This window comes from Watersipora subatra, chromosome 6, assembly GCF_963576615.1.
Source record: "Watersipora subatra chromosome 6, tzWatSuba1.1, whole genome shotgun sequence".
In the NCBI taxonomy this organism is placed as follows: domain Eukaryota; kingdom Metazoa; phylum Bryozoa; class Gymnolaemata; order Cheilostomatida; family Watersiporidae; genus Watersipora; species Watersipora subatra.
This window is the reverse complement of record NC_088713.1, coordinates 34,157,877-34,184,013: the sequence shown is the minus strand read 5'-3', so window position 1 is coordinate 34,184,013 and position 26,137 is coordinate 34,157,877. Positions and strand designations below refer to the sequence as shown.

At 36.0% G+C, this 26,137-nt stretch overlaps 1 protein-coding gene across 1 annotated transcript in view; it reads left to right on the top strand.

The window, feature by feature from the left end:
* The first annotated feature begins 9,041 nt into the window (after nt 1-9,041).
* The window catches only part of LOC137398210 (uncharacterized), a 47,011-nt gene continuing 29,915 nt past the window's right edge, over nt 9,042-26,137 (top strand). Inside the window, exons 1-7 of the mRNA XM_068084317.1 lie at nt 9,042-9,486; nt 10,524-10,727; nt 13,709-13,882; nt 14,519-14,739; nt 23,524-23,593; nt 24,807-24,929; nt 25,666-25,884. Coding sequence (XP_067940418.1) covers nt 9,042-9,486; nt 10,524-10,727; nt 13,709-13,882; nt 14,519-14,739; nt 23,524-23,593; nt 24,807-24,929; nt 25,666-25,884 — 1,456 coding nt within the window. The remainder of the gene's footprint in view (nt 9,487-10,523; nt 10,728-13,708; nt 13,883-14,518; nt 14,740-23,523; nt 23,594-24,806; nt 24,930-25,665; nt 25,885-26,137) is intronic.

Here is a 26,137-nt window from a genome sequence, read left to right as displayed (position 1 = left end):
ATATCGACTAGTTTCTCATCATTGCTCTCTCTGTATTATATCGACTAGTTTCTCATCATTGCTCTCTCTGTATTATATCGACTAGTTTCTCATCATTGCTCCCTATGTTATATCGACTAGTTTTTCATCATTGCTCTCTGTATTATATCGACTAGTTTCTCATCATTGCTCTCTCTGTATTATATCGACTAGTTTCTCATCATTGCTCTCTATGTTATATCGACTAGTTTCTCATCATTGCTCTCTCTGTATTATATCGACTAGTTTCTCATCATTGCTCTCTATGTTATATCGACTAGTTTCTCATCATTGCTCTCTCTATTATATCGACTAGTTATTCATCATTTTTCTCTATGTTATATCGACTAGTTTCTCATCATTCCTATCTCTATTATATCGACTAGTTATTCATCATTTTTCTCTATGTTATATCGACTAGTTTCTCACTAGAAGTCTTTCTATTATTTTCATTATTGTTGTAGACTTTGCGAGGAGAACAGAAATTGTGTGAACACCACAACCGGAGTAAACTCTTTCTGTAGGCGTCCCATATGTGTCCAGAGTTGTCAATCATGTGAGTACGGATATACGGGTCATTTATGGTGCGTTTCGTAAGCTCTGCTCTGATGTCCAGACCTGTTTTGCGCAGTGCAACTTTGCCTTGGCATGCTCCTTCAGCGCGCTCTGAAGGCTGTGACAGGAAGTTTGTTAAAGTAATCTATCCTTCTATTCATCAGCTTTCTATATTGACAAACTGTCAATCAATGAAACATTGTAAACATATTCTCAAATCAAGTCAAACTGGATTATATGAATAAAGCATGTTGGCTTTCTATAGTTGAAGTATATGATATTGAGTTGAAATTCTCTTGATTATCTCGTCATGAGCTATGATATCTATTCCATGACCCCATGACCCCATGACCCCGATATACTACATCAATCATCATATATTTTTGTTTATAAACTTTTTATTACTATGACTCACTTTTTATAACTGTAACTTTCAATTCACTATCCTGACTCCGTAATATTATTAAATTACAGACTTTTAAAACACGTCTGTTCAACTCACTCAATAATTCCTGGTTTCTGTGTTCTCATTTTGGTTTTTTTTTTGTTTTGGCATGTGATGAAAAACGTCATTTTTGTTGTTGCTTACTAAGCAATAACCAACTCAACAACAAGTTATGATTGGCTCGACAAAAGTCATGTATGTGCAATAGTGACAGGTTTACTTGTAACTTACTAATAACCACTAGCACTTGCAACTACTAGTAGCTACTAGTACTTGTAACTACTACTAGTACTTGTAACTACTAGTAGCTACAAGTACTTGTAACTACTACTAGTACTTGTAACTACTACTAGTACTTGTAACTACTAGTAGCTACAAGTACTTGTAACTACTACTAGTACTTGTAACTACTAGTAGCTACAAGTACTTGTAACTACTACTAGTACTTGTAACTACTAGCACTTGTAACTTTTAACAATATCCTTTGAGCTTCCATCTGACACACTTAAGTCAAAGGTTGAGGGCAGCAAAGAATTGAATTTGGCAGCACTTGAATTTTGGTAACTATATCACTTGTTCATACTATTTATTGGATAGCCTTCGACTGTGGCGTCCATTCAATATGTGATGAACTATCAAAGAGTTGTATGGCGTTGTGCCTCACAGATGAACAGTGCAAGTCTGGTGAACATTGCCTCGTAGGTATATGTACGCCTACCTGCTCGCTCTCATCAAGCTGTCCTCCTTCCTACCAATGTAAACTTGGACTATGCTCCCCCACATGCTCGGTAAGTCCTGCGAGTTCAATAAAACACAGAGTTATGCTTGTCGCAATAGATGTAGAGAAATGTAATACGGGTGCATTACAAATTCTTTGAAGTAATAAATTTTTCATATATTGATTTAAGTCAAAACCAGATTTAGAAGGACATATGTTGCTGGCTATGATATATTATACAATGCGTTATATAGCAAAAGGACTGTTTATATGTTGCTGGCTATGATATATTATACAATGTGTTATATAGCAAAAGGACTGTAGCAAAAACCTTTGAAGCTGGAAAAGTGAGGGGCTTCAGATTTCAGACAACAGTAGTCTTACTATTATTAATAGTTACAAGAAAAGAAAAGGCGAGATTTTTTAAAAATTAAAACAGTAAGCAATAAAAATAAACAGGGACTCTAGCAGTGACTCTAGCAGTGACTCTAGCAGTGACTCTAGCAGTGACTCTAGTAGTGACTCTAACAGTGACTCTAGCAGTGACTCTAGCAGTGACTCTAGTAGTGACTCTAGTAGTGACTCTAGCAGTGACTCTAGCAGTGACTCTAGCAGTGACTCTAGTAGTGACTCTAGCAGTGTCTCTAGCAGTGACTCTAGTAGTTACTCTAGTAGTGACTCTAGCAGTGACTCTAGCAGTGACTCTAGTAGTGACTCTAGCAGTTATCACGAGAGTGAAAGTTGAGCAAAGTAAAACTTATAACAAGTGAAAGTAAAAGCTGTCCATCAGCTGTTCATGATAACTAATAACATTATTGAAAATGAATTATATAAACCATGTGATAGGACAACAAAACAGGTCTATATTGATTTTTATTTTATGTAATTACTTTGTGATCTATAATTTTGTTGTCAAGCTTTTGCACAGCGATTTATAATGCTTCAATGCTTTCAATGCTACTCATACATACTACGAGTATTTACTGTTAAAGCTTTTGGGCTAAAAACCATAAAACATTACACAATGTATTTCTATGAGAATCTTTGCTTCAACATACAATGTGGTCTCAACATCTGAAGCAAATATTGAAAATGATTAGCTTTGTATTTTGAAATTTAACTACGTTTAAAAAGGTTTAATAGTACTAACTTGTAATTCAATGGTTCCTATAATAAGCGCCATGTCCCAGGGAACACGGCGTTTATTATCCACCCGCCTGAAGCCATGAGTAGATGTGGAAAAAGAAGATTACATTGCAAAAGGTTAGAACTCCGAGATTTAGGGCAGCAACAAGGCACACCATAATCTGCGCCACTCAACCATCATACTTTATTGTGGAACCAGCTGAATGCCCGGCATTGCCGTTAATTAAAAGTTTTCGGACAAAAAATTTATTTTTATTTAAAAGTTGAATTGCAACCAAATTCACGTTACAATTTTTTGGTATCAAAAGATTCACCATGTCTTACTCTGCTGTGTAGAAGGTGCAAAACATGTAGAAATGTCATTACAAGCTCTTGAAAGCTAAAAAACGAACAGTTATCGCGGCTCTCACGAAATCGCCAATAACAATAACTTATACAGTTAACTGAGTATATAGTCAGTAACTTGTCTAGTTAACTGAGTTGGTAGCCAGTAACGTAACATATCTACTACAACAATAATTAATTATTAGCGATTACTTGAGGGAATTACTCTAGTTTTAAGCATGTTAACTTAAAATCGGTCATAAATCATTAATTATCTGTTTAGCCTAAATTACATTCGATGTTTGTTGTTTCTTGCTATTATATTGAATAATTATGTTGTAAGTTGTTCATAGTTCATACTATATTACCATTCATTATATTATTGTATTTTGTGTTATTGTTACATATTATATTCATATTGTACTGTTAAGGTCAACCTTCCCTTAACTGGCTACTGCAATCCACCCCTGTTTCAGGCAGAGAAAGAGTGTATGAGTTCAAAGTGAATAAGTTTGTATTTGACTGTAAGCGCCACAATCAATGTACAACAGAGGCATTCACGGCTCAACTCGGAGCCTGGCCCATCTTGCCAAGTCACCCAATTTACTACCATATAAAAGGAAGGTGGATATGTACAAAAACAAGTAAAAACATAGCACACGGTCGAAACTGAATATAATAATAATATAATAAGAAGTATAAGTATGATTAAATAATTATTGGCGTAGCCCATTAAAAACGTACATAGTAATAAAAAATAAGCATATACAACAGACAGGGGAGACGAATCACGATATTTAATAGGACAAGACAGTATAAGGCATATAGGAGTAAATAAAGTAAATGCAACGTCCGCCAAAGTACTGCATTATGACATAAGTCATTGCGACATTGCGTCATGACTTAAATGAGCTGACCTACATAATAAAACCTTTTATTACAGACAGATGCAGATTGTGCAAAGCCTGGTGCTAGATGCCATGATGGTCAGTGTGTTTTAATTTGTGTTACTGGAGTTACCACAAACTGTGGTGAAGCAGCATGTGCAGCAGGTAGTTCTTTATAAAATTTGCCAATGCACAATTAAACACACTTTAGTTTATGATCTAAGGCTATTGAAATGAGGCTAGAATGTGTATTGCTTAGACTCCAAACAAACAGCTAGTATGCATGTAGCTGCAGATCTGAGGCTCAGCAAGTAAAATTAGACCTTCCAACTATAAATTTTGAGTTTGAGTTTTTGCCCCAACACTGTGTTCAAATCAATGTTTTATTTAAAGTCAATTCAGTTACAAACTGATTTGATTTCAAATCAGTTTAGAAATAAAATCTCATTTGATGGTTCATTTGATGACTTCACTGAAATCAAATAATCTGATTGTGTCAACTCTACTCAAATCAGGCTTTGAGTTACTTTGTTACTTTTGAGTTACCTTTGATTACACACAATTCATAACTAATATCACTTGATATTAGTTTTTAATTGCGTAGTAATCAAATTAGTAATCATCTAAAATATTGTTGGATAAATAAACTCCTACGTTTGGAGTTTGGTTTCCACAAGTCTCTTCTTATTCTTATTCTACTTAATATATTGTATATATTATATATATGATGTTATATATTGTATATATTATATATATGATGTTATATATTGTATATATTATATATATGATGTTATATATTGTATATATTATATATATGATGTTATATATTGTATATATTATATATATGATGTTATATATTGTATATATTATATATATGATGTTATATATTGTATATATTATATATATGATGTTATATATTGTATATATTATATATATGATGTTATATATTGTATATATTATATATATGATGTTATATATTGTATATATTATATATATGATGTTATATATTGTATATATTATATATATGATGTTATATATTGTATATATTATATATATGATGTTATATATTGTATATATTATATATATGATGTTATATATTGTATATATTATATATATGATGTTATATATTGTATATATTATATATATGATGTTATATATTGTATATATTATATATATGATGTTATATATTGTATATATTATATATAATGTTATATATTGTGTGTATTATATATTATAGTACTGTATACAAGTAATAGTAATAAGTAGATGAAAAATAAAGTATTATTTCCTTGAATTGGATCTACAAGTTCAGTAAGGCTCAGATTTCAGTAAGGCTCAGCTGCTTGGAATAATATAAACTTTCCCCAAAGATTGCATGAGAAAAGTTTTTGTTGGTAATTTACTTTGTTTATGAAATCCAGAACTCAAACCACCTTCGCATCTGCCCAAATCAAATCAAAGGAAAACTGATTTGAGTTATTAAACAAATGAATTGTTTCAAGTATTTGAATCACCACCAAATTAGACACAGTCCTATCATCCAGTATGACGAAATATGAGGCCATTATTATTATTAGAAAAAAACAGCCTCGAATGTTCAGAATGCTATAAGAACTGGGCTGTTCTCAGTAGCTGAACAATTTTATACTAACACAAAGGTCATTAGAGGTCATCAAATGACTGTTTTATACTATTGATGCTTGTCAATCTGTAATCAAATGTACACATACCTTTTAGAAAGTTGCAAAAAAACTTGTCTCAGATTGCGTAAAATTTGGTAATTAAATGTATATGTACAATATTTTGCCAAATAGCAATAATAAAAGATTATATTGCAAGCACTGTAAGAGTTGCAAAGGTTTACAAATGTGAAATATATAGACGTGCATAAATATATCAAATACATACATATACATACAAATACATACATATGTTTACATAAATATACTAATACATCTATAGAAATCTTAAAGTCTATCGCCGTTGGGTCTGTCTAGCTAAAGCTATCAAAAGCTAGGAATGATAGGTTTACTTTGGGCTGACTTTCATCTTGGAACATTCATCAGGCCATAACTTAACCGTTGAGCTACGCAAGATACAAGGGATTCATTAGGTCATATGAGTCGTTATCTCGGCTAGAATATGCATAGCATTCTGCATTACGCAATGTCACTAAAGCTTGCTATCACGGCTATTATTAGTAAGTTTAGCAATACAGATACTACCTTACTCGAATTAGTCATTGGAAATGTACCAGGCTAATGGCAAGCAGCAGGCAGTTACAATACCTGCTACTAATTAATAAGCAGTTTTTATTACCCGTTTTTTAACGTCGGACATTCGGCTAGTACACATATAAATATAAACGCATGCATTCACTTACATGCATGCATTCAGTTACATTTATACTTGCCCTTATAAGTAAGGGGCTGATAATTGTCCAATTGTTATAGGATTGTGCACAGCTCGTTGTACAGACAACTCCCAGTGTGGAGGAGATGCATCGAGGTGTGATACTACTCTAGGTGGATGCTATATAGCTTGCAGCACAAACAGTGAGTGTGCTGTCAGTACAGGACAGGTCTGCGGAGACAATGACCTCTGCCAGTCGTCTCTTGGGGAGTCTTGTGTTTCTAGTGTTAACATCAAGGTAAGCGTAACACAACACACAAATGATCTTTATAAATAGCTGCATGACAGTAAGAAGTACAGAGGAAGAAAGACACAAAGCTGTCAATAGGTAAACATATACATGTAGTACCAAGTTGTATATATGTAGTACATATGTTGTATGTATATTATATGTATGTTGTGTGTAAGTTATATAGTTATATGTTGTACATTTTGGTAGATATGTTGTACATATGTTATATGTATGTTGTGTGTTCATTGTATATATGTTGTACATATGTTTCTTATATGTTGTATGCATGTTGTATGTATGTTGAAGTCTATATGTGGGGAAGAAGATTTGGTGTGTTATTTTTCGGAATGCATTTCTCGGCGAACTCCTGGCAAAACATGCAACAGAACCTTTGATTGCAGTGAGTATTGTCCACTATCATATACCATGCCTTTGTATTGTCCGCTATATAACATATAACTTTGGCATAACAAGGCATATACCATGCCTTGTATATACCATACCATGTATATACCATACCATGTATATACCATGCCATGTATATACCATGTCATGTATATACCATACCATGTATATGCCATACCATGTATATACCATATCATGTATATACCATGCCTTGTTATACTATGTCATGTATATACCATACCATGTATATACCATGCCATGTATATACCATTCCATGTATATACCATACCATGTACATGTATATACCATGCCATGTATATACCATGCCATGTATATACCATGCCTTGTTATACTATGCCATGTATATGCCATGTCTTGTATATATTATGCCATGTATATACCATACCATGTATATACCATGCCATGTATATACCATACCATGTATATACCACGTCATGTTTATACCATGTATATACCATGCCATGTATATACCATACCATGTATATACCATGCCATGTATATACCATGTCATGTATATACCATGTCATGTATATACCATGCCATGTATATACCATGCCTTGTTATACTATGCCATGTATATGCCATGCCTTGTATATATTATGCCATGTATATACCATGCCATGTATATACCATGTCATGTGTATACCATGCCATGTATATACCATGCTATGCATATACCATGTGTATACTATGTCATGTGTATACCAGACCATGTATATGCCATGTGTATACAATGCCATGTATCTATCATGCCACGTATATACCATGCCTTGTCCCACGACCAAACGAGCGGAGTGAATGTTTGAGAGTTTTTATGATAAATGCATGTGCACACAACTCACGAAAATTAATCATCAACAACGTTGCAAAACCTTGTACCGAAATCTCATCAGCAAATTTAACCATGGTTTTGTAGAGTTGTTAAAGTAAAATAACGATACAAAACACATACAAACCTGTTTAAATATATTACCAGGTCTTTGAAAAGTGTCGACAGTATCTTAAAACTTACCCATCTGATCGGATTATACATAAATAGACAGATTAATTCAGCCAAAAATCGCCACAAAACGCTTGAAAAGCTTGGTTTAATAATAGTTAAGACTGGCCTACGATACGCCAATAAAGCCCTGCGACAGATAGTAAAACTATTTAGCAGTGCGCATTTCACGAGAGAAAAATGTGCTCATTTCACCAGTCTATGGCATTGTTTACTTGCTAAGGTTTCTAATATTTTTGTTAGATGTAATTATAAGAGTAATTAACGAATTTATCCGAAGGTTTCTGTAATAAACATAGACCGTTTGGGGCGTAGGCCGATTTACAGGAACGAAATTGTGGTACACAGTTTATCAGCCTATATTTTTTGTCCAATTACCGAAGGTTTTATTAAATTATTTAAAACGTTAGCCGAAATTCTTTACAACTTATGTACAAGCTAGGGCCAAACTACAATGCCCCTTTATGACGAGAACATTTTTTTATTTTGCTCCAGTTTGCAGAAAACTACCAGACGCGTGAACGCTCATACTTGCTTTCTCTTAAAGATCGCTATCAAAACCATTCTACATTCAACACAACCAACTTTCAAACTGTGTATAGTACACAGTAGCTTGCCATTTTACTTCTAATTTTGCATTTCAGAATTATAATAAACATATTTCCTTATTGTTGTAATTAAATTACATACATTACAGTAGGTTAGGCCTACAGCTTTAATTAATATTTATTTTATTGTTGTAAAACATAGGTTTGAGAAAGTAGTTGATTAGGTGTAAAGTAGATTAAATCAAAACACGCTGGCCGCAATGCTCACTTGGCATCTTCTATTCTTGCATGCAGTCTTCAACTGAATTTCTATCAGGCGGTTCGCGAGTTATGCTTAGAGCAAATCTTTGGGTTGAGAAGGGATTAGTCAATGGTTCAATTGGTACTGTCTTGCGTATCATATACTGTGCAAATCAAGGCCCACCGGCATTACCTGCTTTCATTGTCTGCATATTTCCAGATTATACTGGTCCAACATTTCTTCCCGAACACCCCAACAGTTTTTCAGTTATACCTATCGAGCGTACTTGGACTGCTGGCCATGCCACTCTTAGCCGTACAGGCATTCCTCTTGATCTAGCATGGGGTTTGATAATCGACAAGAGTCAAGGTCTTACCATGGCTAAGGCTGTCATTGATATAGGACACCACGAAATGGCCGCTGGAATATCGTTTGTTGCTCTCACTCGAGTTCGAAACATTAATGACTTACTTGTTAACAACTTTGCTAGGGAGCGCATCACTCGATTAGCTATCAATGACCAAATCTTACAACGTAAAAGAGAGGAGACTAGACTGCATGACCTTTAACAGAACGCTGAAATTATTTAACCTATCTATATTTATTAAAGTTGTTATTTGCTCCTTTTTGAAGTCGTGCTCCCTCAAATTTATTTTATATCATCTCGAACAACTTTCATTTGCACTATACTCTGCTAATTCTTGCTGACAACTACTTTTTCAACAACCAGCACTGCCATTTCTTTTTTCCATTATCACTTATTCCATTAGCAGGTCGTGGGCAGTATGACAGGGGAATTTCTAGTATATACTATGCCATGAATATACCATGCCATGTATATACCATGCTATTTATATTCTATGTCATGTATATGCCATGTATATACCATGCCATGTATATACCAAGCCATGTATATACCATGTGTTGTATATACTATGCGATGAGTATACCATGCCATGTATATACCATGCCATGTATATACCATGCCTTGTATATACTATGCCATGTATATACCATGCCATGTATATACCATGCCATGTATATACCGTGCCTTGTATATATCATGCCATGTATATACCGTGCCATGTATATACCATGCCTTGTATATACTATGCGATGTATATACCATGCCATGTATATACCATGCCATGTATATACCATGCCATGTACATATTACACCATGCCATGTACATATTACACCATGTCATGTATATACCGTGCCTTGTATATACCATGCCATGTATATACCATGTGTATACCATATCATGTATATACCATGCTTTGTATATACCATGCTATGTATATACCGTGTGTATACCATACCATGTATATACCATACCATGTATATACCATGCCATGTATATACCATGCCATGTATATGCCATGCCTTGTATATACCACGCTATATACAGTATATACCATACCATTCTTTGTCTTTCACACCATGCCATGTCACTCTCGTATTATGTCATTAGACCATCACCATATGATAACATGATTTGTGAAAAATAAGTTTCCTTAAAAGGTCACTTATGTATATCTCAGCGCTCAGTCAGTTATACATTATGTAGGTTCTGGGGAGTACTGCAACGGCCTGTCACAGTGCGAGTGTGTTAAGCAGAGCACTGGTGAATGCTTGGAGTTAACCTCTTGCACCGCCGCTGCTGATTGTACCAAATTAGACAATCTGGCTGTCTGTGACACCGAGAGGCAGGTGTGTGAATGCCGAGACGGAGCTCGACTTAGCTCAACTGGTTGTGTTTCCGATCTGAAGAGTATGTTTCAGACTTATACTTCTATATTTTCATCAACATTTGAAGCCTCTGCTTTGTTTTTACCTTTAAAACTGCCATGAAACTTCAACTTTATTTAATAAGTAATAATAGATAGTGTTGAAATGAATTATTTATAGTTAGCTCTAACTAATCTTCATATATTTGGCCGCCTTAAAGAAAGCCAAAAGAACGTGAAAAGACGATCATTAATATTTCTCTGTTTCTGGTGAGGAGGGAGATTAAAGGCTCAGAGGATCAACAGAAAGGGCTCACATTGAGAGATATCAGCGAAGGCAAGAGAGAATTACAAATGAGAAAAGGCATTTCATAAAAAGAGCAAAGCAAAGGGCTAAGTGCAAATGTGCGGTTTTGTGCATGCAAGACAAGACTCGTCGGTTTTCGCAGGTGTCATTTAGTTAGAACTGATTGGCTGTGTGCATTGTGCTCCAAAAGATGTTGATGTAAAGTCTTTCAGTTTGGAGTCTTTTGGCCACAAGTTCAGTGATGACAGGCGCTCCTCATGCAGATATAAACTATGTGGCAACCAGTCCATGGATGCAACATGATGTCATGCACATGGAAGAAGTTACTAAGAAATTGCTATATACATGTGTATATATATACAGTATCTATATACGGTATATATATGTACCGTATATAGATACTAGGTAATGAGGTATCTAGCAGGTATAACAAGTTGACAATGGTCATAAGCGACTCGTGAGCTGTAGACAATGCATGGAGCACTCCACCCAGAGTCCAATACTGCTGGGTTATATCGTAGTAAGAAGATGGAGGCAAGAGACTCAAAAGTGTACAGCAGGCAGTGAAAGAAAAAGTGCAGAACATGAAAGCCTATGGCCAACATAGATAAGTTATTAGCTGAATCGTACTCGACTGATGTGACAATGGAACCTGACTGGCACACAAAACCATTCCATGGTGCTTACCCCTGACAAGTATTTGAAGTTGGCGACTTTCACTTGACATATAGGTGGTTGAACAAAGGTGATCTAACTGCAAGAACAGAGTCACTAATTATGGCATCGCAGGAGCAAGTACTTTCAACTAAGTAGCTTCAAATATGGATCTATCATATTAGAAATGCTCCTAGATGCAGACAGTGCAAAGATACACCAGAGACCATCTAACACATCAGTGGATGCAAACAGCTAGCCGAAAATTCATACGCCGTGCAGCAAAATTATATCACAGATATACTTTACAGAAGTCTATGAAACGAGAATAGCCCTTCAACCATAACACTAGTGCTTTACAGAAGTCTATGCAAAGAGTATATTCCTTCAACCACATCACTAGTGGGAAGTTCTTAATAAGATCAATGAGAATGACCATGATATCTTCTGAAACAGCTACAAGGAGAACAGGAGTGTTACTATAATAGGCATAGAAGTACCCACTGACTACAACTTAGACATGAAAAAGGAGAAAGTGGAGAAGTATCTCCCACTGTGACATAGATTGAAAAGTGCTGACAGGTGCTAGTGTATAAGAGCAACTGTAATTCTAGAAGTGAATAGAGCATTGGGTGGATTTATACTTACACATGAAATATGGCAACAGTCCAAATGCCAGTAACAGTCAATACAATTCAGTTGCAGAAGAGAGAGCTGTATGTATTGGGAAAGGCTAAGATCTTAAGGCAAGTGCTCAACCTCCCGGGTCTCTTGTAGGAGACCCGAGGATGAGGAGACATTAACACACACTCGAGTTAACAGAGGGGAGGAAATATTGTCATATATACTGTATATACAGATGCAAGCACCTGTTATGTGACACGCAACATTACAAAGAGGGTGCAGCGGTTATCTCCCCACAATAAGTGAAGGATATGTTCTCACACACAAAGCACGGCTAGAGACGAAGTGTTAGTAAAAGTAAGATTATATCAAAATAGAATGAAGATGACTACAAAGATGGAGAGACAAAACGCCACAAAGAGTTATTTGTAGGCTCAAATCTTTGAATATATTTGTGTAGACCTTGATTAGCACTTACTATGGTAATCATCTAAAATATTGTCGAATAAATAAACTCTTAAGTTTGGATAGGTTTCCACAAGTTTCTTTTAACTAGTAACTAGTAAGAACGTTTTTATTTGCGGTGAGATTGCTATTAGCTATATGTATTTCTGATAAATACTAATATATATACTGTATATATATATTAGTATATATACATGCTTATATCTATATAAATATATATATATAACTACTGAATGCCCGATGTTGCGCAGGCAATAAATAAGTTTTTGCATTGAGAATTTATTTCTAATCATATACCATTCTAACTTTTAAATGAAGATGTTTATGATTTTAAATGTTTATAACTTTCAAACGAAGGTGTATTATCGTGTGCGCTATAAGTTTAATTACTTTTATGTTATATACACATATATTTGTAGCATTTTGGGTATGTATTGTTCATCTGGTATTTAAGTATAAAGTATGGATATTTTGACAAGTCATCATTGGCATGCATGTGTAATAAGCGTGTGCTTGATTATTCCATGGTATATCAATGTGGCTGCTTGGTATAGCGGTTAGCTCACCTGTCTGACAAACCGATGATTCTGAGTTCAAATCCTGTGTGAAACAGGTTTTTTGTTAGTATTTTATCGCAATAGCTGGATACACAAATGACAGACACTCACATCTATATGATTACACAGATATATTCCAGCAGAGTAAGGTCCCAGTTACTGCAGCGCTTTTTATTGAAAATTGCATTTTATATCTCTGTTGTCGACCATCAACTGAAGCATCTGAGAAATTTTCTTTGTAATTCTTGTTGCTCCAGTTTTGTGAAATTTCAAGATTTGAACCTCAAAAATTAATAGTTAGGAATTTAAAAAATGTAGGAAGAAAAATTATAAGCCAATCATCAGCAGATTTAGAAGATATTGGTTAGTTTAGATGTAATTTGTTATTCATGCATTACGTTAGCTCTGCTTTACGTAGGCTGCTCAGACAAGAGTGATTGTGGACCAACTCAGGATTGTTATGACTTCACTTGCTACACAAAATGTGTCACAGACCCTGAGAGAGATGAAGATATTTATGGCACCTCAGAAGACGTCTGTCCTCTAGACACACGATGCAGGAATGGATTCTGCTTACAAACCTGCTATTCAGGTGAGTTCAGACCTGTTACTCAGGTGAGTTTAGACCTGCTATTCAGGTGAGTTCAGTCCTGTTACTTAGATGAGTTCAGACCCGCTACTCAGATGAGTTCAGACCTGTTACTCAGGTGAGTTCAGGCCTGTTACTCAGATGAGTTCAGGCCTGTTACCCAGGTGAGTTCAGACCTGTTACTCAGTTAATCGTCAATATCTCATGAGTACACACATATTGCTCACTTTTGTCTTATTTTCTACCGCTTTGTTATACTTCAAAAGATTTTTGCTACTTCAACCATTATCCTTTTGTGTGTAAGAAAATGTTCATAATCGTTGGAATTTTCCATTCGCACTTCTTTAGCCATTGAAGCTCACTTTTATACATATGGCTATGTATGTGTATGTATGTATATATACTATTTATGCATACATGACTGTATATATATAGTCAAAAATATGTATATGAAATAATAAATATATCCGACACAAATATACTTAATAAATATATATATATTTGTGTTGGACAACTTTTACTAGATCTATTCTATGTAAAACAGCATACTATCCTCAACAAATCAAGATGAGTTTATGTTTACACACTTGACGGTTCTGTGGTGTCATTTGGTGACTGTAGTCTGTCACACTATTGCAGATGTTGGCTGCGCATCTAGCAGCCAGTCCTGTCTTGGAGGGATAAATGATGGCGTCTGTGTGACAATGTGCTCTCGGACCCTTCTTTCTACTACTCCTTGCATCGAAGGCATCACTACAGCCCGATGTGGTCCCCAACTCCTCTGTTCTCTAAATTGGAGGTGCGAAAATGGTTTTTGCATCTACCAGTGCGCAACTGACGTGGCCTGTGCAGCGAATCAGGTTAGACAACAGTGCTAAGTAGCGATTCACGATGCGACAATTTTATGGCTCGGTCGAAATTCTTCAGAAAGATAATTTGAAAAGCGCCACCATATAAAGAGATTGCATAAATAATATAAATGTGTAAAATGAATTTATCTTGTACGATACAATTTTCAGAGTGAGTGACACTAGAAGTAGAACACATTGGCTTTGAAGTTTCAGCACATTCCATAGCTTTCCATGCACCGTACATTCATGAAATAATGATTTCTCATAATTGTAAGATTATGAAAAGTTGAGAATCACTTCTCATAATTTTAACAGCTTTAAAGTAGTTTTTGTCTTAATTCAGCCTCTTCATGTTCAGCATAGTGATATGAGACCTGTCTCTGGGCTCAAGTTAACTTTTCTTAGGTAAAGAGAGTTTAGACTCATGAGACTAACGGTCAGGTCAGTCTATGGTGAAAACAACTAAGTTGCTTCACAGACTTTATGAAAGTCAATGTGCTGACACCAGAGTGCTCAAATCACAAAGTGATGAGCTATGCATGAAGGCAAATAGTGCTGCACCTCTCACAGAGTGCTCAACCAAACTGAAGTAAGGGAGCATATACTCATGCTACAGACAGTACTATTGAAGCCTCATCAGTGGAGCTCAGAGCTTAGGCAAGGGACACAAATCCCATTGCCAATGAGAGTTGACTTCCTGCCATGAAAAAACTTAAGTTGCTTCACAGACTTTAAAAAAGCCGATGTGCTGACACCAGAGTGCTCAAATCTCAAAAGTGATGAGCTTTGCACAAAGGCATATATATATATATATATTATATATATAGAATAATTTAAAAGAAGATAAGAATTTTGACTATTATATTTACACTACTGATAGTTTCGTGTTAAAAAACATTTCTCCGGTCCTATATTATTCTATATGCACTGCCTTTACGGCATTGAGCACTTTTTAGTCAGAAGATATCCATTAGATATATATATATATATATATATATATCTACTATATAAACGGCAATCGTTGTGTCTGTGTATCCACCTTATAGAGCGGTCTTTCCTTTTATCGTCGAACGAATTTTGGTCGCACGAAGCAAACTGAATTAATATGTGTAGTAACAGTAAATAAATTATAGAGCGGTCTTTCTTTTTCCATTCGGTTGTACGAAGCCAGCTGAATTAGTATATGAGTAGTAAATATCGTAATTTGGGACTATTAGCCGCTACTTTTGTCTGACGATTTAAGCCAGGTGGCTTATATAAAAGTGCGGCGATTCTGTTGTTTTTCTTTCATCCCTAGGGTACTTACCCGAAATCATTGGTTACCACGCCTCTTTACAGTGCCCGACGGCAATGCTCTGTCCTCAAAAGCACCGTCCTGAGTTCTACGGCCTATACAAAGGTGTCTATACAGCTATACAAATGTACTACTCAGTATATAAAATCAATTAATGAGTAGTAATTTACATGCAATCAATATTTACTGCCAACGTGTACCGGGAAGGTCACGTAAACGTTCGTTTCTTGCGGATGCTGGAAAAACACGCTGTTCTCAGCTACCAAATTTCCACATCAAAAAGGTAAGTGTTTCTGTTTCAATGTTGTACTGTCTATGAATTGCCACACTTTCAATACATAACCCTTTCACTTGCGTCCATGTACAAATTTAGCTATCAGCCTACTGCCAGCCATTTTGTCGATATTGCTTCATATGTAGACAATATTTTTTCAATTTTAAACTCCATCTAGAGCGTTTGCTTTGGTTATGTATTTCTTTTTGCCAACAAGTTAACAAGCACTGCTATGCAAGAAATTCATGGTATCTGTGCTTTGTGCATGGATAAAGCGATGTGAAGCTACGAAGCTAAAACGTTCCTCTACAATGTTCCTTATTCTTACAAAACCATTACCTTCACCACCATCAGAGTCGGTGCTGCTATTGCTATTTTAGTTATCTGTGTAATCGCAAAAATCTGAATCGGCTATAATGTCATCAACATAAGTAGTTATTTGTTTTCTAATTCGGACGCATTTAATAAGCTTGCACAAAAAATCTTTGTTTTTAAGTTGGAAATTCTCAAACAAAGATTTAAAGTTAAACTTTAGGCTAATTTTATAGAGAAATCTTAGGACAACACTGTCACTACCATAAAAGTCCTAAAGACCGTTTGTTATGTTATCAACGAATAATAAAATTCAGTTACTAGCAATTGCTGGTAAAATTGCAAAAATGCGTCTACGCGGTCGACCATAGAAAATGCATAAATGAGTCTACTTCAGTGAAAGGGTTAAAACGTTGGATTTGCTACTGTTTGTGACAGTAAACATGTTCATTTCCTTCTGCAGCGGAGTTACTTTGACTTTTTTTCCAGCCACGAGTACACAGAACTACAGCTACCACAAAACTTGCACAGGTACTGCTACTGCATTTTACTTACTAACTTTCTACTTCAAAAAGGTAAGTACTTCTCATTCAATGTTGTAGTGTGTTGTCTATGAATTGCCACACCTCAACTACTTAATAACGTTGGATTTGCCACTGTTCGTGGTAGTGGAACATGTTCATTTCCTTCAGCAGCTGAGTTACTAATTTTTTTCCAGCTACGAGTAGGCCTACTGTAACTTACTACTACAGAACTTGCACTTGAACTCCGAGGGTTGCGATAGGTGATGGTGAAAAGAAAGAGAGCAGCTCGTATCGACTTACTGTCACCTTGCTTTAGCCATGACCAACTGTACGTCGCCTGCTCATAAGTAGGCACAAGCCAAAAACTGTTTGTTCATACACCCGATAAAAAACAAAAAATTTTGTCTATTCACAAGTGTTGCGTTGAACTAACATAGTTTTATTGTTATGTCATGATATGTTCTTCATGTTCTGCTATACCACATGCAGCATTTTCTAACATATTTTTCAGTATATATATATTTTCATGCATTCGTTTTCCTTATTGTATCTCATACATAGGCTATCATGTTGGCGCTATGTTTTATTATTGTAAGGTGCTAATGTTGTATCTGCCTTGACATCATACTGCCTGTGCTGTTATACATATAAATTTTATCGACACAACCTCATTACTGTTTGTATATACCATGTCAACACACAGGCTATAGACGAAAAACTGGTGAGCTATCATTAGTATTTTAAGCATGCAGAAGTCTCCATTCAATAAATGTTGGCGATAGCAAAATATTTTGTATAACTTTTTTAAAAATTCAAAACTTTTTAACACTGCCAGTTTGAAGAACTTAAGTTTGCCTAGCAATGTCAATTTCATTATCAGTTTTCTGTACACAAATAGGGCAACTCCGATTTGAGTGGTTTGAGACTGATGCATTGTAGACTAGCCGTAAAACCCATTGCATATTTCTATTGTTCTTTCCAACATTATTGACATGTATGACTGCATATGTGTATGCATATTGTGATCAGGGCAAGAATTTCAGTAAACTGCATATTTGGAGTTGTTTTACAGTATGAAAGACAAATCTCGATAAACATTTTGCTGTACATGAATCTGTTACCATGTTAGTTTAGGGCCGTGGCATCACTCGAGGATGCACGGGAGACCTTTTTTGCCCGCAGTGCAGTGAGAGTATCCAGGAGCGGCTTTGCAGATGAATGAGTTGGCGAGTGCGAGGCGATTTATTGCGAAGCGATTGAGTACTAGGCGATCGATTGCGAGGCGATTGGTTGCGAGGCGATTGGTTGCGAGGCGATTGATTGCAAGGCGAGTGTGAGACAATTTATTGTGAGGCGATTGATTGCGCGGCGATTAATTGCGAGGCGATTTATTGTGAGGCGAGTGCGAGGCGATTGTTTGCGAGGCGGCTGCTGGCCAATTGATTGCGAGGCGAGTGCAAGAGCGCGATGGTTAACTGCGAAGCGAGTATAGACTGGTCAGCCAAGGCGGGGGCTCGGCGGCAGCAGTGAGCGATCGTCAACTGCAAATATAGACGGGTATGAACGGATGCTTGAATCTAGACACATGAATCTAGAATATTTACTAGATTTGACACGCATCTAGCTGTAAAAAACATTGCAGTTTTCCATTGCTCTCCCCAACATTATTGATGTGTATATTTGTAGGCATATTCAGGGCAACAATGTCAGTAGACAAATTACATAATAATACATCAGAGCAACAATTCCAGTACACTGCATATTTGGAGTTGTTATACAGTATGAAAGACAACTCTCAATAAACCTTATGCTGCATGTGAATTTGTTCCTGTAGGCGGGTAATGCAGCTAGTATGTATATATATATATATATACATGTATATATATATACATGTATATATATAGTATGAAGTTTATTAGAAACTACAGGTTAAAATCATTACTACTATTAGTTTCATGCAACCGCGTTGTAATCTTCAGATAAAATGACTAAAATGTATAATGTACAAGCTATAAAATTACTTTATAAAGCTGAGGGCTCAATACTATTGTATGATATATATATATATATATATATAGTAAACAGCAAATATGTAGTCAGCTACAGCAAATATGTAGTCAAATTATGTAACATAACATAATTTGACTACATATTTGCTGTATATACTATGTATATATCATGCAATAGTATTGAGCCCTCAGCTTTATAAAGTAATTTTATAGCTTGTACATTATACATTTTAGTCATTTTACCTGAAGATTGCAACGTGATTGCATGAAACTAATAGTAGTAATGATTTTAACCTGTAGTTTTTAATAAACTTCATACACAGCTCTAATTTACTCGATTATTGAGCACTTTACAGTGTAAACCACATATACTATATATATGTAGGAGCAAGTGCTCCCAACAAGGCACCTCCAAACAAAATTCTATGACACGAGAGATGATCCTAGATGCAGACTGTGCAAAGATGCACCTGAGACCATCCAACATATCATTAGTGGATGCAAGCAGCTAGCAGGAAACGCATACACTGAGTGGCATAATCATGTCACAGGTGTTGTGTATAGAAGTCTATATGATGAGTATGGCCTTAATAAACCACAACACTGGTGGGAAGCTCCTTGTAAGGTCAATGAAAATGACTGCGCTAAGATCCTCTGGGACTTCTACATTCAGACTGACAAGCGTGTCCTAGCAAACCAACCAGATATAGTGGTGGTAGAGAAGGAGAACAAAAAGGCTACTATAATAGATACGGCAGTGCCCAATGACTACAATATAGCCAGCAAAAAAAAGAGAAGGTAGAAAAATATCTCCTTTTTGGATAAGAGATTGAAAAATGCTGGGATGTAAGAACAACTGTAATTCCAGTAGTCATCGGGGCACTGGGCGCAATAACACTGGCGCATAAAATGTGGCTTGCCCAGATACCAACAGGAATCAACTCAGGTGAGTTGCAGAAAAGTGCGCTATTGGGAACAGCTAAGATCTTGAGGCGAGTGCTCAAACTCCCAAGTCTCTGCTAGGAGACCCGAGTTGGAGCAGAAACGTATCACCCATACGGGTTAACGGGGTGAGGAAACAATTTTATATATATACATATGATGAACTCTTTATTGATTAAAAATAATACAAAAACAGAAAAATACCCCTTTGTGCGAGCCAAGATGAAAGGTTAATATTTGAGAGTGTATAAATACGATCTACCGTGTAATTGTTCCTGTACAGATTTTTACAGTGTTATAATGGTATTAAATTTACAGAATGATACTTAAAAATAAAGATTGTATGAGTATTAGATTAGCAATTTTTGAGGTTTTATATATATATATATGTATATATATATACTACCACTTGGAAACTGCTCTCAGGAATAGTTGCAGACAAACTGGAAGAGCACATGAGTCACTATATGACCAGTGCTCAGAAAGGAATTGGGCGCAACACCCGAGGAGCCAAACATCAGTTACTGGTGGATCGGACGGTCTGTCAAGACAGCAGGAAAAGGCAAACCAATCTTGCCATGGCTTGGATTGACTACAAAAAGGCCTATGACTCAATTCCCCATAGTTGGATACTTGAGTGCCTCAGTATGTACAATGTTCACCCTGCTCTTGTGGCATTCATCAAGATGTCAATGACCAAATGGAAGACGGAACTGGAGGCTAATGGCAAAAAGCTGGCGAGTGTAAAAATTAAGCAAGGCATCTATCAAGGTGATTCCTTATCACCGCTGCTTTTCTGCATATGCCTAAACCCTCTAAGCAATATGCTGGAGGAGACTCAATATGGGTACCAGTTTAAGAGTGGCACCAAGATTAACCACCTCTTCTACATGGATGACATCAAGCTGTACGCTAACAAAGAAAGGGACATTGATTCGCTAATACACCTCACTCAGGTATACAGCAAGGACATCGGAATGACCTTCGGTATTGAGAAATGTGGAAGGCTAATTCTTAAGAAAGGCCATTCTATGCTCACAGATGGCTTAAGAATGCCAAATGGTACCATCAAAGATATAGAAGAAGGGTACAAGTACTTGGGGATTATGCAAAGCATCATCAACCACAAAGCCGAGGTACGTCACAAAGTCATTACCAAATACAAGAAACGCCTTCGGCAGGTCTTACAGAGCCAGCTCAATGCCAAGAACCAAGTCATGGCAATAAATATCTACGCACTGCCAGTAATAAGATATCCAGCAGGCATAATAAAGCGGACTGAGGAAGCCATCAAAGAAACAGATATAGCAACTCGTAAACTGCTGACCATGCATGGAGCACTTCACCCAAAATCTGATACTACTAGATTGTACCTTGATAGGAAAGATGGCGGTAGGGGCTCAAAAGTGTACAGCAGACAGTGAAAGAGGAGGAGCAAAACATCAAAGCATATGCAGCCTCCATGGCCATTTCAGATAAGTTGCTAGCTGAATTTCAATCGGCTGCTCTTACAACGGACCTACGCCCTGATGATGAGGAAATTGACTGGTACACGAAACCTCTTCATGGTGCTTACCACCAACAAATATCTAAGGTTGGCGATCTTCACCAGACATATATGTGGCTGAACAAAGGAAACCTAACGGCCAATACAGAGTCGCTAATCATGGCAGCCCAGGAGCAAGTGCTCTCAACAAGGCAACTCCAAACGAAAATCTATCACACTAGAGATGATCCTAGATGCAGACTGTGCAAAGATGCACCTGGGACCATCTAACACATCATCAGTGGATGCAAGCAGCTAGCAGGAACCGCATACACTGAGCGGCATAATCATGTCGCAGGTGTTGTGCATAGAAGTCTATGTGATGAGTATGGCCTTAATAAACCACAACACTGGTGGGAAGCTCCTGGTAAGATCAATGAAAATGACTGCGCTAAGATCCTCTGGGACTTCTACCCCCCGAACTGACAAGCATGTCCTAGCAAACCAACCAGATATAGTGGTGGTAGACAAGGAGAACAAGAGAGCTACTATAATAGATATAGCAGTACCCAATGACTACAATATAGCTAGCAAAGAAAAAGAAAAGGTAGAGAAATATCTCCCTCTTGGAGAAGAGATTGAAAAATGCTGGAATGTAAGAACAACTGTAATCCCAGTAGTCATTGGGGCACTGGGCGCAATAACACCGGCGTATAAAATGTGGCTTGCCCAAATACCAACAACAATCAACTCAGGCGAGTTGCAGAAAAGTGCGCTATTGGGAACAGCTAAGATCTTGAGGCGAGTGGTCAAACTCTCAGGTCTCTGGTAAGAGACCCGAGTTAGAGCAGAATTTACCACCCATACGGGGTATCCGGGGTGAGGAAACATTTTTTTGTATATATGCATATACGTACATACTGGATACATGGAAATGAAGATGAGTTTAGAAGCATAGCATAGAAGTGTGTGTATGAAAAAGGTTACTCTTCCAGCAGAAGCTGTTCATCAAAACGTTGATACTGGTACCGCTCGATGAGTCTCGATACTAGTAGAATTGTAAAATAAAATATCGGACTGTTTTTGACTGGTACTTTGTCTGATTGAACGGAGAGAGAATGTAAAAGCTATTCCTACTCGAGATAATACATATAATAATAATATAATATATATAATATCCGCGTGAAAAGTACTAGTTTTCAGCAATTTCACATGCCGACTTCTTAAAAAACCGAAAATAGAAGTATAACGGCACATTTGAAACATATGTACATACATATATATATATATATATATAATTATATATATATATATATATAGTATATCAATATATATATATAGTATATAAATATATTATATATATATACTATATAAATATAGTATATATTATATATATATAGTATATGTAGTATATATATAGTATATACATGTATATAGTATACATGGTATATACATGGTATATATACTCTAGTATTACTATATATATATACTATATATTGTATATATATTATTAGACTATTGTATATATATATATTGTATATATATATACTATAGTCTATATATACCAATATACATGTATGTATACATCTTTGATAAAAAGAGTAGAGACAACATTTATTATTTTAGCCTCATCCAGATTGGCAGTTGTTAATGAGGTAAAGGCTTTTATACAGGCAGGCAATGTTTTGCTTGGTCAAACATTGCAGTTTGTATTGCCTTTTATGTATAAACGACCACCAGAGTGAACCCTTTAAAAATGTTTAAACTGATGTCGTTTACTATTGTCCTTCACTAAAGAAAAAACATTCTGAGCAAAAATATTTATTGAGCAACATAGAGTTATTTTTCTGTAGTGATTTACTATTAGTAGAATTTTATGAATGTAAGCCATACTTTGATAAAAATAAAACATTATCATGTTAGGGATAATACGAATTGTTTCTTTTTCACAGAAATGCATAAATGGCCGATGCAGATGCAACCATGAACAGTACCAGTGTCCTGGACCGCTTCCATCAGCAGGTAAATATCAACCGTCGAAAATAGGAGAAGCAAATGGAACTTTTTTTCTACTGTCGCATAAACAAGTATATACTAGTAGTAGATGTCTTATATAAACAACTATGTACACATATATACTAGTAGTAGTAGGTGTCTTATTAGCCTGTCTTGACAAACTGTTGTTTTTGCGGAGTTTTGCCCCCGTCGAGCGGGCGAGCAACAACAGCTTGTCACAAGACACACTGTACCTGATGCATCAGCTGCACTGAAAGGGAGTTGTTCTCTTCCGTCTATGCTGCTTGCCTGCGATGTTATGTCCGTCGCTCCATTGGTAGTCATAACGGATTTCGCGCAAAGATTTATGTAAAAAAAAAGATTACAACGTTTAATCAAAGACCAGTTTCTGTTGTAAACGGTAGTAGAATTTAAGAATAAAATAAATTGAAAACAAAAAATCCATACGAACAAATATAACTGACTGATACAAAAATAGAAATAAAACTGACTGAGTACACAAATAACTACATGTTTAGTCGCTGTTGTTGCCTAAGTTCTTAATTTCTACTTAAGTTTACTGCAGAGACTGGTTGCTGGTTAAACGTTGTAATCTTATTTTTTCTACATAAATTTTTGCGCGAAATTCGTTATGATTACCAAAAGAGCGACCGACATAACATCGCAACCAAGCCGCATAGACGGAAGATAACAACTCCCTATAAGTGCAGCTGATGCATCAGGTGCAGTACGTCTTGTGACAAGCTGTTGTGTTGCTCACCCGCTCGGCGGGGGAACAACTCCGCAAAAATAACAGTTTGGCAAGACAGGCTAGTGTCTTATATAAACAACTATGTATATACTAGTAGTAGTAGATGTCTTATATAAACAATTATGTGTATACTAGTAGTAGTAGATGTCTTATATAAACAACTATGTATATACATATGTACTAGTAGTAGTAGATGTCTTATATAAACAACCATGTATATACTAGCAGTAGTAGGTGTCTTATATAAACAACTAAGTACTGTATATACATATGTACTAGTAGTAGTAGATGTCTTATATAAACAACTATGTATATACTAGTAGTAGTAGATGTCAATTATAAACAACTATGTATATACTAGAATCAAATGGATTGTAATATCTTATTTACAGTATATTGCTTCATGTAGGAAATCCATAAGTTGGAGAGTTGTAAAATTCCAACCTTTTAATCTCTCATTTGTTTCAGATGTTGGTGTTTCTTGTGCTAACAACCGTGACTGTGGTAAAATTGAGGAATGTGTATTTAACATATGCCAGTGTCAGCTGGGAGGCATGAGGTCAACTGATGGCACATGTGTCTGGGATTTGGGTTAGATCTTTACACCTTCTTCATATATACACAGTTTTGTTTCTCTCACTCATATTAATAAAATTATTTACAAAAGTTCTGTTTCTCCCACTCACACTCATATATACACAGTGCTGTTTTTCTCACTCCCACTCATATATACACAGTTCTGTTTCTCCCACTCACAGTCATATATACACAGTTCTGTTTCTCTCACTCACAATCATATATACACAGTTCTGTTTCTCTCACTCACACTCATATATACACACTTCTGTTTCTCCCGCTCATGCATCTTTTTAATTTCTTAGAAATTCAAGACATAAAGTTTGACTGAAAGGACCAACTTCTGCTTGACATACTTCAATAGCACATTAGCAGCTTGGTAGGGCTGCAGTTAAGTTTTTCTATAGTGTGACTGGTTTTCGTAGGCATCTGTTATGCTGGTAAATGAAACCATATTGATAACTAAATATTCTATTTATTGAGTATCATACGAGCATATGACATTCTTAAATTCTTAATAATTTCTATTTATATTTATCCAATGCCATTTTATCTGTATATATACATGTATGTATATGTACCCCATAACTTTATATCTAGCTAAGTTATCTATAGTCTGTGTAGCTAAGTTATCTATAGTCTGTGTCTACTGCCTGTCACTGAACCATCAATTTTCCTCAAATCTTGGTTTTCGGTCATTTTCATATTACACTCATTTTTTTACTAACCCAAAATCTTTACTCACTTTTAGACAAGGTGTGTCACAGCTGTCCAGCCTGCAGTGGAAGCTGCTCTGGAGCTAATATGGTCTGCAATAGTCTAAGTAGGTTATGCGTATGTGTTGAGGGATACAAGTTGGATCCAACAGGTTTAGTCTGCAGCAGGCTCTCTGGGGAAACAAGCAATATCCCATGCAGACATCAGGTTGACTGCGCTAGCTTTCCTTCGACTATATGCAGCCCAGCAGCAGGTATGCTTGATGGTTACCAACTTCTGCTTAAAGAATAGAGAAAGCATAATATTATTATGCTTTATTAGTTATCTTGAGGTGTTGACTGATGTTCTAAAAAAAGAATCAAGGAGATTGACCCACTAGAAGCTGAGATATAGCCAGCCAAACACAGGTCTACCTAATAAAGAATCAGAGGAAAACCCTTCGAAAATCCCGAAAACTGTGACGTATAAAATCGACTTAATGTTCATGTGCCGGAGTTGTCCACCCT